We start from the raw sequence: 13,437 nt of genomic DNA, 5'->3' as shown, positions 1-13,437 counted from the left end.
TGTATATCAAAAATATTTATAGATGAAAATAGATTACAATAAATGTAATACAACTAACTATAAATAAATTAGATTTGTTATCTTTAGTTGTTAACATAAATAAACAAACTCTCTATCAGTTTTAAAACAACTGAATTTTAATTATAAGTTTTCTATTATGGCCTTTGTAGAAAACATAATTAATAACCAACTAAACATAGATACAATATTAAAAGAGAAACAGAGAAACGGAGTTCAATATATTGAAGCTCATAGGTTGGCTGCAATAACTATCCAACGACATTACAAAGGATATTATACAAGGTTATATTTTCTTAAGTTAAATTTAGCAGCTATAATTATTCAAAAACATTGGAAAGAATATATGGCTAAAAGGTAATAATAATACAAATAAGTTAGTGTTCACTTAGTGTCAGATATTTTTTAGGTACTTCAATGATCTGATAATAGAAACATTTATAATTAAGTCTATTGATCACTACAACAAAGCAGCTATAATTATTCAAAAAAATTATAAAGGATATTATACAAGAAAGTACTGTTTGGATGTAAAAAGGACAAAAAGATGGATAAAGAAGATTCAGGAAAAAAATGATACTTGGTCTAAAGTTATGGAAGATTATAAAAAAAATATTTGCAGAGAATTTGAAAAGAAGCATAAAGAAATGGTAAAATGTATGGTAATTGAGATGGTAAAAAAATATCATCCAATGTTAAGTACTAAATCAAATAAAGGAGTGTTCATTACTAAAGAACAATTATACAATGATTCAGAACTTGAAAAACTCCTACGTTATATATATGCACATATAAATAAAAAAATGTCATTTAAAAAATAAGTTGTATTATCAAAACTTACTTCTTGATCAGTAGGAATCATTCGCTGAAGAATTTCAACATTTTCCAAAGGTAGCTGTTTCAAATCCAAAGAATTTACAGCCATTATTATACGTTCAACAGGCATATCAAGTTTTCTCCTTGAAATAGCTAAACAAGCATTTAAATTAAAGTACAATTTATGACATTAATTAATGTTTAAACTAACCAATGTTTCTTAAACGGGTATGTTCTAGAAGTGAAATATTATCTTGTTTTTTCATTCGTTTACTAGGATATGTCATAAGTCCATCGTGTTGATCAGAATCCCCATTTATCAATGCCCGACCAGCAGCTGTCAATTTAAATTTCTCTTCAAACTGACCAAAGTCTATCACAGAATGTAACTTATCGTCATCTAATTCATTGAATATTGTACCACGGACCTAAATTATTAAAATATTATTTATAAGTAATAATATTACAGAAAAAAAAAAATTATATAAAATTATAATAATAGTAAATACTTGATTAGGTTTCATTGCCACCCAATTTAGAGTTGGTAACTTATACTTGGTCAGTACTTTTCGCTTAATTGTCATCGCACCATCTGGTGCTTGCATGGTACCTGCCAAAGGGGGGGCAGGTGGCGGTGGTGCAGGTATACCTGTAGGTTTAGGAGATATTTGTGGAGGAGGCGGAGGTGGCATAACTGTTGAAGAAACAGTAGGTGGAGGTGGAGGGGGCGGGGGTGGAGGTGGTGGAGGTGGTGATGCTGATATACTGTTGCTGCCTGTTGAAGAACAACTTGAAATACCACTGCTGGAGCCTAAACAATAATTATTAGGAGTTAAAATAAAAAATAACTATTTTAAAATTATTACTTAAGTCAGGTTGAGCTCCTCGTGAAATTAATTCTTGAATTTTTTCTTCAAGCATGGACTGTCTAGATTGAGATTCTCTTTTTTGATCATTAACAACCCTTCGCAGTGTTGCTACTTCTTCTTCAATTGCGCGCTTACTTTCTGCTGCAGCATCTCTTTCCGCCCGAGCCATTCCAAGAGCACTCTCTAAGCCAGCTAACTGAGCTAATGATTCTCGTTCTAATTCAGTTAACCTATCATGAGCCTTAATAAACAAATTGTAATTATTATAATTTAAATTTATTTTAACAAATTACTCTAATTTATTATACATACATGTGCAAGTTCATCCTCAAGAGATTCAACTTTTTCTAAAGCAGCAGTTTTAGTTTCACTATCTTCCATTAAAGCTGCTACATCAAATACATTATCAAGATATGCAGAAATTTGAACTTGAAGCTCTTCACTTTCTGTATGTTTCAGTTTGTCTAAATAATCATCAAGTCCAAGGGTACTGAACTCGTACTGTAGATGAACCCGGAAATTCATATCTTCAACTGAATGTACTATTATATTTATAAATTGCATGCAAGCAACCTACATGTATGTAACATTCATAATTAAAAACACCATTGATATTTTGTATTTGAATACATTTTCATCAAACATACCATAAATTCTATATGAAAAACTTCATAGTTAATAAAATAATCCATTAAAGTTTGGAAACGTTTTTTTTCCTGACAGACTTCTTTAAAATTGTCAAATGCAGATAAAATGATCTCATGACCACCCTTGACTAGACATATAGCAGCTAGAAGTTCCAATACTAAAGCTTTAGTCCTAAATTAATATAAACATCCATTTATATTAAATTTATATATATATATATATATATATAAACATAAACAAAAACATAAATATTATAGTAATATTATACCTTAAACTTTTATGCATTAAGCTCAAAGCTATGCTATTTATTGCTTCGGTATGTTGAATGACCATATTTAATCCGTACTGAAACAGTAAATTAAACCATAAGAATTCAGATTTATTTTAGAATATGAATACAATACTGATTATACTTTACAATTCTTTTTATCAATGTGAAAATGATGGTTTGAAAAATAAATATATTAATATCTTTTAAAATAAATTCTTTAAAAATAATTAAATTATTAAGATCATATTAATTATTTTAGTCATATTAAAAAAAAAAGTGATGAATTAATAAAATATACTTACAGTATACACTTAGAATAATAAAGACATTAAAATGTTAAAAATTAAGTATTGTTGAATATTTTATATCAAATATTACTATTTTAACTTTAAGGATTACATTCTAAATCAAGGAGCTCATTAGCTTTGCTGTCTATGGTCACCACAAGGGCATTTCAGAGTCACCACTGCCCATGAGAAAATAAAAAATATAAATAGATACGGCTCATAGAGATCTGCATTGGCCATTTTTTTCGGCCCGGTCTTGCCCGAAATTTAAACTTGAAAAAATGCCTCCACCACAGCCCGGTCCTTAATTTTTTTTTTAAGTCCGACCCGATCAGGCCTATTCGCAATTTATATATTTATTTATTTATTTATTTATTTTTTATTAGTGATCTATTTATAAATATTATATAGACTAATAATATATACGTACTTTTATAATGATTTGTGACAAGCCTACTCCATCAGTTTGGAAACATTTCCTTATCTAATGCCAATAATTGGCTTTAGTATTGTATGTACTCTTATAATATTATATGAAAAATGTTATTTATATCATTAATGACTATATAATATTGACAATAACTACTATCAGAGAATAGGTAGGTAAAAAAAAATTATTTTATAATTTAATTAATTTTTGTGAAAACCAATTACCCTGGTTACCAAAGGTAGTTTTATTTGTGACCGGCCCGATCTAAAGGAAAATACTACAATCCCACCAATAACGAACCTGCAATATTTATATTATGACACGGGCCGAAATGGACTGGCCTGGCCCGATCAGATCTCTGGCAGCTATTTGAGTATAGAGTACAGGGACGTATCTAAGGAGAGGGTTTTAGGTGTTTACCACCTCCGAAATTTTAATAAATTTAGAAAAAAATATTGCTTAATATTTTTATACAATTTAAGTTTAATACCTATCATAAACATTTGCCAAGGTTATTTATATAACCCATTATCGATCTATACAGTACTAAGAAATAAAATACTAAAATTATTATCATGAAAAATAAATACATTTGAAAAATGTGGTAGTAAAAATATCGAACCCCCATTCCCAAAAATTTTTTTAGGTATGTCCCTGATGTAGTATAAGACTACATAAATACTAAATGTTTATATTATTAATTAGCACTGGCCAATAGAGAAAAAAGGTACTGTGGCTGAAATGGCACAATTAAGCTAAATTTTCAGAAACCCTTATCCTGAAAAATATAAAAAGAATTAACATTAATTCATTTTATAAGAAAAAATACTATGATTATAATATAGTGAAAATGTACATGAATGATTAAAATTTTCATAGAAACAGGGAACACTAAAATTATAAGTTATTGATTTATTTACTAAATTTTAAACTAACAAACAAAATTTAAGTTGTTAAACAAATATACGATGATACAACTAAGTAATTTATTTTCAATTTATTTTCTTCTTATGGTGCCCAAGGCTTTAAGTTGCCGAGATTTTATAGCATAATTATTTAAATATATCCCATTTCATATTAATAAAGACACAAAAACTAAATATATTTTGAAAATGCATATTAACCTTTAAAGGTCATTTTATACATACAAACCATCAAATACCTTAATGAAAATGCCATTTAACTGGCAGAAAAATGTGCCAGTTTTGATTAAAGTTCAAATGTATAATCAATATAGTCTAGAATAAATATGAAAATACATCTAGGTCGAACGCCATTTTTATTTATCAAATAACTGATAACCATTATTTATTATAAATGTTTACACCATATCATTCAAACTATATTATTCTATGCAAGATTGGATTTATTAAGATTGTTCTCTCTGAATTATTAAAAAAATATTTAAGATATTTCACCTTATTGTTCATAATAGCCCGTAAACACATTATACAAACGTGTATATCATCTTTGGTATCGCCCATATTTAATTTTGCTGCATGCCTCGATCTCCGTTTAATCCCAGGGCTATCAAGTATGTCTAAAGTAGGTCTTGCATGATTCGTTGCATTACCATTACTAATCCCATTTGTATGTATATGGTTACCTACGTAAAAATAACAAATTTTTAAAATATACCATTTTCCAAACTATTGGATTAAAAATACTCGGATACCTTGAGCAATTTTTTCGGTCGAAACATTAGTTACATCTGTCTTAGCCCTATGTTCATGTCGCATCATCACTAATCTAAAGCTTAGATAGTCGATTAATGAATCTAAACCATGATTTTGGTCATCAAGGAATTCACGAACCCATCTATACGATCAAATTTAGATTTTAGGTTGTATATTAATATATGATTTTATGATTTTTATGATATTACTCTATATGATTGGTTCTTAGAGATATTTCTAGATCCCTTAACACCTGAGTAGAAGTAGCATCTCCAACCATTTTCCGTTTCTAGAAAATATATTATACATTATTTTATAAAAATCTATTAGCATTTAAGTAAAATGTTTAAATTAATTACATTTTTTTTTTTTTTAATAAAAACTCACTTACTCTTGAACTTCGAGAAGCTTTTGGATCTAAATATGTACGAAGTCTAAACAGGTAGTGCGCCGGCGGGTCTTTTGCTTGAACTCTTTCCTAAAAAATACGACAGTTATTTCCAGTTATTATTTCAATACTTTCTATTATTCAAAAATGATTGTTAGATCATCATAAAATTAATTATAAACATAACAATTATAACATTAAAAATAATATCTACTTTATAAATTTGTTTTTAAAAATACATGTTGCACTTATAAGTAATTCAAACAATTCGTACACTAACTGCTTATTATCTTATTAACTGCACATAAAAAATATAATGATTTAAAATACCTTTATTGGAAAACAATTGAAAAATGTACTCCATTTAAATATAATTTCCGATTTTTGAGTATTGACTGAATACTACCAATATTAAAAACATTACCTATACCAACGGTTCTCAAACTGTGGTACGTAGACCATATGGTGGTAGAACGGAAATTAAAAATTTGATATTTAATTAATATATTAATTTAAAAACACTAATAAAATTGTATTAATAAAAAAATAATAATTTAACTGTAGTATTTTACTGCCTTTTTATTTAAAATAAATGTATTTAACTATATAAAGTTTGTAAGGTTTTATTTTTAATCATTAGTGGTAAGTGACTGATTGATAATATACTCAAGTGGTACGCGAAAAAAAGTTTGAGAACCGCTGACCTATACCAAGCTTAATATACCGTTTTAACATATAATAACATTAAATATATACTAACATTTTTTAATAATAATATTTGAATAATTATTTAACTGATGATATAAATAAGCAAAATAACAAATCTAGACACAAAATACTAAAATGTAATAATTTGTAAGTGGTGAAATAATGAATACATTAATATTAACCAAGATAAATTATCAGATACATTTTGTATTGATTTTTGACTCAATTTAATGACTTCACTCAGAAAATAAAAATGTATATTTTTCTTTTGTCAATTGTTATAAATTATATAGTAAAAGATGCAAGTATATAAGTGTTATGAAAGTGCGATAAATATTAGAATAAATAATAAATAAGACTATTATTAATATTAATTAAACGCAAAAAATATTTATAATCGAAAAATGTATTAACAGCATTCAATTTTAAAATTATGTTTAATGCCATTATGAACACGCCAAGTAGATTGTACTTAGTTTATATAATAACTAATGACGTCATCCAGCCAAAATGTTATAATTGTAATATAAAATTAATAAGTAAGTATTGTAATGCATTTGCATAATCATTTGCATAATCATTTCCATAATCTCAATCATAATCAAATAATATTATTTGCACAATAATGGAACGAAATAAAATTGTGTACACTAGTAGAACGACAAAACGCATTCAATTCAATCTCAGAACACGGAAAATATCAAATTTAAAGATAAATAACGCAGTTAAAATATAACTACTTGAATTACAAAAAGTCTAAATAAAAAAACAATAGAAAATATGTAACAGAAACTTTAATTGCTATCATGAATTTGAAGTTATATAAGTAGACTCGAATTTATCCAAATATGTATATAAATTATTCAAAATCTGTACCTATAGTGTATTGATAATACACATTTTTATGTTTGTTTTATTGTATTGTAATATTTATTCTATTGCATAATATGAACATGTATAAATAATATCAATATTCTTAGTAATTTAAAAGCGGTACATTATTTGTCTGACATAATGACATCATATCATATTTTTAACAAACTAGGTATAAGAAATATACACTATAAATATATAAGAAAAGTTTTAGTAGGTATGTTTATGTTTTAATGGTTTCACTCAGCAAAGATGCAGATTCAATATGAACGGTTGACCTCGACGAAGCTAACTGAGGTTAACGGAGAATTATGACTCACAAACACTGCCCACATAAAAGTTACGATGAATACCTTTCGTTGTCATAACATATTGGTTTTGGTTTTATACTTTCCTGTACGACCGACGATCAAATAATCTCTAGGACATTGATGATAAACAACCTTGTTTATAGGGAATAATACAACCGTTTTTCTATTACTAACAAAATAACTAATGTTAATAATTATATTAGTATTAATTCTTAACAATGTTGACAAATGTTTTTTTTTTACACTCATTTTAAATAACGAGTATGCATTAATAACAAATGTTTATTCAATATTAATATGAATCAAATACAAATATAAATTCTATTAGCAGGTGTTAATAAAATATATTTATACAAGCACAACAAAAATATCTTATACCTATATATATTTTAATTAACCGATATTATAAAATTATTCACTATTTAAACGATGTATTCATAATATAATTCAATGACATCGTAAATTGTGGACACCTATCTGGTAATGATAGTAAAATAACAATTAAGTTATTTATGTATCGAAAAAATTAATAAACAAAATAGATTAACAAAAATAAGATATTAATAAATAATTAAAACCAAGGCCGCACAATAATATTAACTAAAAAATACAATGACAATTATGTATTTAATTTGATAAAACACTAAAAGCATTTATAATTATGCAGTAATAATTACATAAATCGTATAGGCTTGCTGAGTCATAAATAATATATTTCAAAACAAAATTATATATTTAGAAAAAAAATTATCTTTAACAATACTGTAAAACTTTTTTAAACAATAAAAAGATACATCGTTTTAACAATATTTAAGTTTAAAACCTAATTAAATTTCAATGATATTCAAATCACGTTTCTATATTTGTTTTTTAAACCAAATCTTAATTATTGATAAATTTAGTGTACTAAACATAATATTATATTTATACATATGTAAGAAAAGAAAAACATTAAATTTAATTTGAATTGAACGTGTTTAAATCAAAATAACTATACAGCTGTCGATACATGTGCATGATGTAGCACCAAAACAGAAACATAGAAAAAATTAAATGGAATAACTTAACCTACCTACAATATGAATAGACAGCTAAAATAAGTATAACCTCTTTAATATTGAAATTTAATTCCACAGTTTTTAATAATACATTGGGTACATCACCAAAATCAACTGCATTGATTCAAATGTTCATAATTTAAACTTGTGAAAAGTGGATATCAACTATTGTAATACCTATTATACTATATGTTTCTATCCAATGTGTGGTAAATAAACCATTGGAAGCAAAAATAGACATGGAATAACCGTCAAACCACAGAATTTATTCGATGATTAGGCCAACATGAAACCATTTAGGCCAACAAAAAATGTTTTAAATTATAAAATATACTAACTTATGAATTGACGAATCGATATGTTATAGGAAAATAAACGGGTTTCACACTGGTACCGAGGTGGTAGGTTCTATACAAGAGTGCATATCGTATGCATACAAGTTTCGATCGACTAGTACTTGGTCAGAGTAAATGACCGTGGAGTATTCATTATTCATTCTCATTCATATACATATAATGAACACCCGCAATGTTTCCTATGAGTGTATTTCATAGCAGCCTGTGGTAGTGTAGTCTATAAAAACACAAAATTAAATGAGGAGGGTTACAGTCGTCGGTCGTTTTCATATGCTCCATCGCCGAATAAGAATTGTAAATGATGTAAACACAACGTGTAGAATAATAAATAATGAGTTAATTAATTTGTTTTTAATGGCATTCACTGAAACAATATATATAAAACGTATTCTACTAATTAACTATCTGTTCAGTAACATAAATTAAAAGAAAATTATTAAACAAAAAAATTAATAAATTGATCTGTGTACACGGAATACACAAAGCAGACTGAAAATTATAAAAATACGTGTACTACTATGTTTGCATATAATTACAAGCTTACATAGGTAGCATTTTTGTAATAATTAAATTGTTACTTTTTTGTATTGAGTAGTTTATTAGATTACTTTAAACTAGTAGATATGAATAATTAATTTTATCAAATAACGAATAAAAATACACGTTTTTGGTAATAGCTATAATTTTTCATATTTTATACTGTACTCATTAATTTTTACTCATTGTAATTGTGTAAGTTAAAAAAAGTATATAATAATTAACACAATTTCTTTACAAGTAAAAATTGTTTATTTGTTCAAAATGAATTATATAAATTATCCACTATATGAGCATTTAAATTAAATAATAAATATCAACTTATCTCAATTTACAATACAGTACTGAATATGAAATCAATTATTAATTATTTTTGCCTCTATATAAGAGTTAGGTCCCTGAAATTAACTATTCAATTACTAAAGATTTTAGATTTTTTAACCAATTGAATTAATTATGAATTTTTGTAACTTTGATAAAGTTTAATATTTAAGGAGTACCTATAAAAAAAAATATTTTTTTATTATTTATAGATATATCAAATATCAATGCTATATAACAACGTTTCTCAACCAGGAGGTCACGAACACCTTGAATTGGGTCGCGTAGGTCAAAAATTATAAAACGCTGATTTACAAAATATAAATTCAAATCAAATTTTTACCTTATATAGATGGAGGGTGGGGGGTCGAGAAGTGATTGACCATATTTTATACCTATTTTGGGGGTCGCGACACTAAAAAGGTTGAGAAACAATGCTATATAATGTATATTTAATTCATTTAATATCTGTATATAGGTAGAACATGGTAAACATTATACCTATAACAGTCCATAATAATATCATAAGTTATAAGTAGGCTTAGGGACTTCTAGCATTTGCATACTTTTTTTAATTATTGTTAAATATAGCAGAATGCGAAATAAATTCGTTTCTCGGTGCCATGATATCAGATCTAAAATTTAAATGTGCATATTTTTGCATATTTTGACAAATTTCTTAAATTTTATTATTTAAAATTAAAAACTATAGATACATATAACTATATATAAATATTTCAACCGATCGAAAAAAAATGTACTAAGAGGACTTTTAGTAATATGCTATCTGCAAACTACCTCTCATATCTCGTTATAATTTTTGTGTAAGTATAAATAATACTATAAACCCGTATCGACTGTATAATCCGCTGGATATTGACCGGATGTCGATAAGGATAATAGTCGATATAAAAAAATAAATTATTTGTTTAGTGTTCAGTTCAGTTGATTATTATCAGTCATTATTTTTGCGTCTCGCAACCACACGTTGAATCATACGTAAAACGTCATACGCGATAATTTGTAAAATAGTGTTAGGCCGAAATTACAACAGTCTACGAGTAGCCGACGACATTTTGTTTCGGAGTTTAAAAATATATTTAAATCCGATGAACACGTTTTATTTTGTTTATTATCTGGTCATTTTTTTTTTTTTTTTTTTTTTTTTTTTTTAATGCATATAAATGCCTATAATAATGCATATTTTTATGATTTTAGAAGCATACTCGTGTATTTTTTAGAGCTATAAGTCCTTAAACCTAGTTATAAGTTAACTAAATTAGATTATGGTAGTTTCATATTTAAACTTTAAATATCTTATTACTTCTCTGTCCTTTATCAATGCATAGAATAATATATTTTAATTACAATAAAATATATGTTTACCTATATATTTGTTAGGCATTTGTATAGCCACTAACGAATATATGAACAACGGGAATTCAAACTACTTCATTGGTATATTATGAATTATTATTTAAACTTATTTAGAGTTTACTAATATATTTACTATTCAGTTTATGATGGGTAAAATGATACTTTTATTTTGTAGTAACATTACGAAGCTTCAGCTCTTTTTAAATAATTGTACTTCTATATTCATCTCAGAACCAATTTCCTGAGACATATATAAGCAAGTACGCATTAAATAACAAATGTAAGAAAAAAAAATGTATTCATATATTTTTTTAAATTTTTCTTATGAAATGATTGACATTTATTTTTCTGTACTCTTCGTGTAATTTAAAACCTATAAACTAAATTTAATATTGAATACAGAACTAAAAATTTAGTACCTAAAAGGAATTACCAAATTAAAACGTTTGATTTATTGATATAAAATCGTTGATTATATAATAAGCGTGTTGAAACGGCTCATATTGATGTATTATAATGTATACAAATTAAAAATATTTACTCAAATAAGTTATAATGACAGATACAGTAAATGTTTTATTATGATGATAACAATGATTAATGTAAAAAAAAGACCTTAAATGGTCTATGTCAATTTTTGGATTGATAAGTTGACCACGCTTAAATAAAAAGGCAACGCCCTGAATATCGTGTTAATTGGGTGGTCGTAATGTGATCAGGATAAATTGAAAAGTATTGATCCTTATCATTTAAATATACCTATTACACTTTGAATATTAATTTTTATATGTTGATAAATAAGTAGTATTATTAAAAACTTCTGGATATATAAAATGCCTCATCCTAGGTCAAGGGTGGCGTGCCAAAAATGGCATGTTGACCAAATTTTAATGGCACGCGCAAAAAATTGAAATTGTACAAAATCGAAAAATTGTTAAAAAAAAAAAATGTTTACTATTTATAAAATGTTGGTTATATCATAAGAAATTCAAATAAACAAATTATATATGTTTTAAAAATGACAATATTCCTTATGCTTTCATATTATTCGTTAACCTATATTCGTGAAAGCTTCTTCGCCATAAAAAATAAAATTAAATCGAAGGAAAGAAAAGTTTTGACCAACGAAACAATTGCTGCTTGTGTTTCACTAAGAAGACTAAAGTTTAATAAGAATAATGTAATAAATCTGTAATTTTATTTATAGTTTAGAAAATATAATTTTCTTTGGGCACGTAAACGATTTTCAAAACCTGAAAAGGAAAAGTTTGGCACTTGAACCTAAAAAGGTACGCCACCTCTGTCCTAGATGATTCATCATCGCCTAGTCGGAACCGCTGAAGCTATGCGTATGAAATTTGTACAGTAGTTTTGTTACATGTTGTAGACACCCACTAAAAAAAGGTTTGTCAAAATCCAACCCTTACAAGGGTTAAAGAGGTAAAAAGGGAAATATGTATAGAAAATGATATTTTTGGTCAGTGAATTTGCTATAAATATTTAAGTAGTTATTGTTAAAACTGTATCATAAAGATATTACAGATACGAGTACGTATTTTATTATACATGTTTGTTAAAGTTAATACTCGTATAATAATATATTTAATAAGACTGATAGTTGATATATCTCAGATATATATTAAACACTTAATCAATAGTATATTATATTATACTTCAATTTTAAAATAATCACGGCGGCACGTGTCATTAGTGATTCTGTTTTTGGTGTTTTTTAGCTATTTTTAATAAAACAAGATAATCTAATAAATAATAATAAAAATGTTAGTAGTAGTAATAATAATAATAATAATAATAATAATAATAATAATAATAAAAGTAAAACATTTTTTTTTATTAAAAATCTATAGAGTAAGTTATAATTTTGTAGGCATATTTTATTCTAACATTTCTCCGATTAAAATTGCATTTTACAATTTGTCTTCCAAATATTAAAATATACTAATTTTTTGCCAATTTATGGAAGTTACTATACACGGGCAATCTAGGGTTAAAAAATCTAAATGTAACCTGTAATAAAAAGTTATATGTAGGTAACACAAAAAACTCCACACGGGCGAAGCCAGGTTATTCAGCTAGTTATTTATAAGAATAATCAACGTATTAATTAATAATTACTACAGTAATTTGTTTAATTACATTCTATATATATAAATAATTGATTTGCCTCCTAAGTCCTAAAAAGTGATATTTTTTAATATAATTTGAGTACACTCGCAAGTTTTATTAGCTTTTACATCACCCCAACAAAAGTGTACAGCAAGAGACACAGCAGCAATACATTTTTAATAGTTTTACGATAATACTGTTAGAAATAGGACGAAAGAGAAATACTCTTATTAATTCACCATCAGTTATTTCAATATTTATACAAGTATAAATATATTAAAAGTTATTTATTTTCTTAACAATTCAAAAAAAATTCAAAAGAAGCGGAATTTTAAAAGACGAAATCAATGTTTGAAGAAAATATTC

The 13,437-nt window shown here is 26.0% G+C and overlaps 1 protein-coding gene across 1 annotated transcript in view; it reads right to left on the bottom strand.

Moving 5' to 3' along the window:
* LOC112694077 (formin-like protein CG32138) overlaps positions 1–13,437 on the bottom strand; it is a 40,250-nt gene that overhangs the window by 3,204 nt on the left and 23,609 nt on the right. Inside the window, exons 3-13 of the mRNA XM_025569429.1 lie at positions 5,407–5,493; positions 5,225–5,304; positions 5,015–5,157; positions 4,758–4,945; positions 2,620–2,696; positions 2,351–2,522; positions 2,016–2,276; positions 1,701–1,944; positions 1,344–1,645; positions 1,046–1,262; positions 860–987 (exon numbers count right to left, since the gene is read on the bottom strand). Of these exons, the coding sequence (XP_025425214.1) occupies positions 860–987; positions 1,046–1,262; positions 1,344–1,645; positions 1,701–1,944; positions 2,016–2,276; positions 2,351–2,522; positions 2,620–2,696; positions 4,758–4,945; positions 5,015–5,157; positions 5,225–5,304; positions 5,407–5,493 (1,899 nt within the window). The remainder of the gene's footprint in view (positions 1–859; positions 988–1,045; positions 1,263–1,343; positions 1,646–1,700; positions 1,945–2,015; positions 2,277–2,350; positions 2,523–2,619; positions 2,697–4,757; positions 4,946–5,014; positions 5,158–5,224; positions 5,305–5,406; positions 5,494–13,437) is intronic.

The sequence above is a fragment of the Sipha flava genome, unplaced genomic scaffold (genome assembly GCF_003268045.1).
Source record: "Sipha flava isolate LNK unplaced genomic scaffold, YSA_version1 122_pilon_pilon, whole genome shotgun sequence".
Classification (NCBI taxonomy): domain Eukaryota; kingdom Metazoa; phylum Arthropoda; class Insecta; order Hemiptera; family Aphididae; genus Sipha; species Sipha flava.
The sequence above is the reverse complement of the archived record's forward strand: the minus strand, read 5'-3'. Positions and strand labels throughout refer to the sequence as shown.